This window comes from Penaeus vannamei, chromosome 11 (genome assembly GCF_042767895.1).
Source record: "Penaeus vannamei isolate JL-2024 chromosome 11, ASM4276789v1, whole genome shotgun sequence".
NCBI lineage: Eukaryota > Metazoa > Arthropoda > Malacostraca > Decapoda > Penaeidae > Penaeus > Penaeus vannamei.
In genome coordinates this window covers 13,143,069-13,148,068 of record NC_091559.1, presented here as the reverse complement: position 1 = coordinate 13,148,068, position 5,000 = coordinate 13,143,069, and the positions used below count along the sequence as shown (strand labels likewise).

The window sequence follows — 5,000 nt, the reverse complement described above, 5'->3', positions numbered from 1 at the left end:
TTTATGGCTGCAGATGACACACTGTACATATTCGTCTCTTAAACATAGTACGATGATTCTTGAGATAAAGCATGCATTAGGATTATAATTTATTTGCATATGATGTATGGGTTAGATTTATAATTTTCCAACATAGTTAATAATTCTGTAAACCTTGAGGAAGATCCAATGAAAAGAAAAAAAAATAGATGTATGGCTGTAGTGGCAGATTTCATGATGTGTATTTGTCATTCCATCTGAAATGAAATTCCAAGGGTCCACTAGTCCTACTGCATGTTATGCATGTCCACATCTCATGTAGGTGTTGCTGTTTATTATGTAGAAATATATCCTGCTTTTTATTTAACTGGACAAGACCACTGGGAAAGCAGTGGCTTAACGTTGTGTTTTTCTTTAATTTTGTTTTTGTTAGCATATTTGTTTTCTGTTTGCCCCAACACAGTCAAGTATATCAGAGGAGGCCAAAGAAGTGTACAACTCTCTGGTGGAGCGACCAGGCCTGGACTGTGAACCCTTGGCTTTTCGCAGTGAGCCAGAGCCACCTGTGTGTGAGCCAGAGCCTGCGGAACACAACCCACTGAGGATGCTTCGAGCCGGGGTCACGGTCAGGCCCAAGATTAGGGGCAACAAGCACAACTTTACCTCAGGCTCCAGCACGATAGAGAGAAGTCACGGGATGAAGTCTGGAGGGGTTCGGGAAGGGTTAACAACAACGTCAAATAATAATTTTGACCTTGGAACACACCAGACATTACCCAAAGGTTTTAAGCATAATAAAGTCCCACCTCCAGTAAAACCAAAACCTTCTCCCTTAGTTATACCTAACTCTGCCTATAACGCTAATAATGAATTTGGGGAAGTCAGCACGACACCAGAAAGCACAAGCACTGATGGTAGCAATCAAGATTCAGTAAATCCTCTCCCACTACCCCCTCGAGATCGAACAAGACAAGCTGCACCCCTTACTAAACCCCGCCATCAGAGAAAACACCCACTCATCATCCCTGGTGGCGTGACCAACTCTTTGCTCCGTGGGGGAGGTCACGTGCCAGCTTTAGCGAGTGTGAGTGACAAAAGTGAGCACACCGGCAGTCGGTTGGTCATCCAGCATACCCATAATCCCTTGCTGGAGACTCATGGCACAGCTGCGGCAACTACATCACCAGCTGATGGATTTACTAGCGATGAGGCTACGAGCCCTTCTGGTCCTAGACTACCACCAGCCAAACCTCCTAGATTATTTACGTGAGTAGTGAGGACTTGTAAGGGCGTTGAATGTATGTTAACTGCTGTACAGTACTGAATATGAGTGGATTTTTTTCCTCCTTTTTTATATTAATTTTTGAATGAATTAATTACCTTGACAAATGTTGAAGAATTTAAAGACTGAATGAGCCACAATATATATGAATTTTAGTATTAGACACATATTCATTAATGGATTGTTAGATAGCTTAAGAAATAATTTTAAGTACATTGGATTGTCATTCTGCATTAGAATTGTATAAATGATTGGTGAGGAGAAAAGATAAGTATCATAGCTTGAAGCTGTAAAGACGTCCATAAGGTCTTCTAATTAATATCATGGAGAAAATGTCTATTTATAATCAATCACAAGTGTTTTGCATAAAACACAAATATTGTATGATAATCACATCCATTTTAGTATACACAGCTATCAAGTTCATATTCAGTATACTTTTTTTTTTAAGTGACTCATTTTGATCATATATATTAGGTGCCACTCATGAGTGAATGAAGTTTCATGTACAGATATGTGGTGCTAGTGGCATTAATAAGTAACCAAGTTTTTGTACATAGGATAGGAGCCATACTCATTTTTGACTGTACAATCACCCTATTCTTCATAACAGAAGTACGAGTGCCCTGGATGACAGCTTTGAGAGTCAAGTGGCCAGTGAGATGGATGCCTTGGATGACATTCAGGAGGAAGAGCAAAGTCTCTCTCCTGTAGGTCCTCTACCTCCTCCCTTTCCTAACTCAGATGCCTTCACTAACTCTTCTGACCCTCATGTAACCACTAATGGCTTTGGGGAGGGACCAGGAGGCGGCAGTGGGTCCCTTTACCAGTCTGGGGATCATGTGTCTTGTGAAGACCTGCTGGACTTTGCCATGGACCGACCCAACTCGAGGCGGACACAGGGACCTGCCCGAGGCACTCAGTCAGACGAAGTCCACATCATGCAGAAAGTTCTCAAGAACGAGGTTTGTGCAGAAAGAGATGATAGGTGATAAATTTTGTTTTTCATGTACCACAGCTAGTCAAGATGGTTTTATTTATGTTTTTGGTGCTATATGTAATGACAGATATATAGCATACTATACTTTAGTCAGTGTTTGAAATTCTCAGTTATTTTTATTCAGTGTTATTACAACTTGACAGCATTTTAGGAAAAAAGGCACACTTATTTTTCAACTGCCACATGTATTGATATTCTTTATGCAAATATGTGCAAATGTTGTCTAATAATAAATGGTTAGGAAATCAGTTTACCAGTAGTCTGATTTCTGAAACAGAAAGAGCTTTGTTATTTTGCAATTCCTATATGTATAACTACTGTTTTTCTTGTTCTACCTTAGCAAGTTTCACCTGAAGAATGTGTTGTGGCCCTGAATGAATGTGAGTGGGATGTGCATCGTGCCCTAAAGTTGGTACATCTCCAGCTTCTCTTGATTGTTCACCGGGTGCCCATAGAAGTAGCTCGCCATACACTGGCCTCCTTCTCTTGGGACGTGAGCAAAGCTGCCTCCTACCTGATGGCCACAAGAGGAAGTGATGAGGACACGGCACAAGTTTGATCTGCTGTGTCACTAATGAAAGTTATCCCGGTGTAATGATGACGGTTCTTTTTTATGTAACTTAATTATTCATTTTTCTTTTCATTTAGGGGGGAATTTTCATTTCTTTAAGGCGTATGCTTACTCAATTTGTGTATTCTGTAATGTTTATTACTGAAATGTGTTAGAAGACTGATGTGATTAAAGAGCAACAAAAATGTCAAAACCAAGACAGCAATGGAGCAATATCACAAAGTAATTGCCTGTCATAGAGTGCGTGGACAACCTTTTCTTTGGCAGCAGTTTCCTAACTCATGTATGAAATATTTTTTCCTGTTGCAGTATCTTTTCTTGGATCTTGGATGTTGAAAATTAATGTATTGAATTGCTGATGTTTTATCATCTAGTTAATATTCTGGAGACATTCCCTTAAGGTTTGAACCTTTTTCTTTCTAAATTTTTCCAGATGGATAGTGATTAATGTGTCCATCATTTGTTGAAAGTTACCAGGCACAGACGCAGAACATGAAGTCAGTACTTAGATTTTATGCCGAGTAAATTTAATCAGCCGTCCTTCATGCCTACTTAAATTGCCATCAGTTTAAGCAGGTGATGAATTTATACAGTTTGTAATTAGCATTAGAGAATAGGTCAATTATTCATGACATCCAACTTTTCTTCAGTTTTCATATATCTTTGTCCATAAAGCATGACTCTACAACAATCTATGATAATTTGGATTGAAGTAATATTTAAGTAGATGTATCTCCGCTCTTTGGGATATGTTCTGCTTTTGGATACTGTGGAATAATGAATGCTCCTTTTCTGCTCATATTTATCAGTAATAAAAGTTTCTGAGGGTCTATAATTAGTAAGGCAGCTGATGAGTGTTCTATGATGGATAGAAGAGTAAAAAATCTAACAGTAGAGTCAGTTACAATTGGTCAAGTTTGATATTCCTATCCAAGTACGATTTTGTTTCTTTATTATTGTTTAATGCTTAATTTTAAATGAAATGTAAATGCATCTGAGGAAGCTTTTACTTCTGATAAAGTTGTATTATGTTGCTCTTTATGATAAATGACAGGAAATAATTGTTCTTTTTGGGTTTATTTTTACTTAAGTTTATTTATTTTTTTCTTTTATAAAGGCATTTCATATTTTTATTTATTCAGCTATTGAGAATATGTACAACTACATAATGATATTGTCACTGATTTTAGATTTTTTTAGTTACTAGAAGAATTCATGACATGAAATTACAGTAACCCTCATAACATTTTCAGAATCAATATATGGTAGTAATTCCACATGCTGTCATTTTATTATTTCATGAATATAGATATACTCCTTTTTTTTAATACCTGTGTACATATACATATTTTTTGGTATGTGGATGTGGGAGTTACATTTTAATACAGTTGTTTAGAATATATATTTTTATTGGGTGATCAATTATGTATCCAGTTTAGATTATACAATTGAAATAGTAAATAAACAAGGTTTTTTTATAGGAAATAGTTTATACTAAAAAGGCCATTGTTTATAAACTAGGTACTAATTGTTTCAAAAATATTTATATTGGTATTGTATAAAATTGCCAGAAAAAGATTCCAAGCTAAAGAAAATAATCATGAATGGATATGCATTGTAGGTATGAAACATGTATTCAACTGTTATCAAGCTGAGTAATGTACATCAGTATAAATATGTTAAGCAGCTGACTCAACCCTTTTATCAAGTAGAGGTATTTTTCAATAGCCTGCCAACATCAGATGGATCCCCTTTGCTTTTGCCCAGTTTGTGTGTTCAGTAAGCAAGAAAAAATGTAAAAAAAAAAAAAAAGTTATATTTATTTGTTAGTCTTCCAACTTATAGTTATATTAGGTGTGTATGAATCAAGAGATTATTAATGAGCTTTAATCTTATTATTTTGCCCCATTTATATATGAATATATTTTCATTTATGCACTTTAATTTTGTATTATGTAGGTTTTTTAAGCATTACTGGCATAAGAACATTATGATGTCTTGTGTCATCATGTAAGAACCATAGGTTTTTGGAACTGCATTGTTGCATATTTTCATACTTTTGTATTTTTATATGGTCGAATCATGTCTGGTCTGCAACAGTATGTATAGATTAGGAATCTTTGTTGGGGGGGAAAGATATCGAGCAGTCTAGTCTTGAAAGCATAACA

The 5,000-nt window shown here is 36.2% G+C and overlaps 2 protein-coding genes across 7 annotated transcripts in view; one reads left to right on the top strand and one right to left on the bottom strand.

Moving 5' to 3' along the window:
- Ack-like (activated Cdc42 kinase-like) overlaps positions 1-5,000 on the top strand; it is a 102,593-nt gene that overhangs the window by 97,405 nt on the left and 188 nt on the right. For all 6 annotated transcript variants that reach the window (XM_070127006.1, XM_070127005.1, XM_070127004.1 and 3 more), the window contains 3 exons: positions 443-1,245; positions 1,875-2,226; positions 2,602-5,000. The exon at positions 2,602-5,000 is cut by the window's right edge and continues 188 nt beyond it. In XM_070127006.1, the coding sequence (XP_069983107.1) occupies positions 443-1,245; positions 1,875-2,226; positions 2,602-2,820 (1,374 nt within the window). In that variant the 3' untranslated portion in view covers positions 2,821-5,000. The remainder of the gene's footprint in view (positions 1-442; positions 1,246-1,874; positions 2,227-2,601) is intronic.
- The window catches only part of LOC138863235 (serum response factor-binding protein 1-like), a 7,356-nt gene continuing 7,336 nt past the window's right edge, over positions 4,981-5,000 (bottom strand). Inside the window, exon 4 of the mRNA XM_070127412.1 lies at positions 4,981-5,000. This exon is cut by the window's right edge and continues 106 nt beyond it. Within this exon, the coding sequence (XP_069983513.1) occupies positions 4,981-5,000 (20 nt within the window).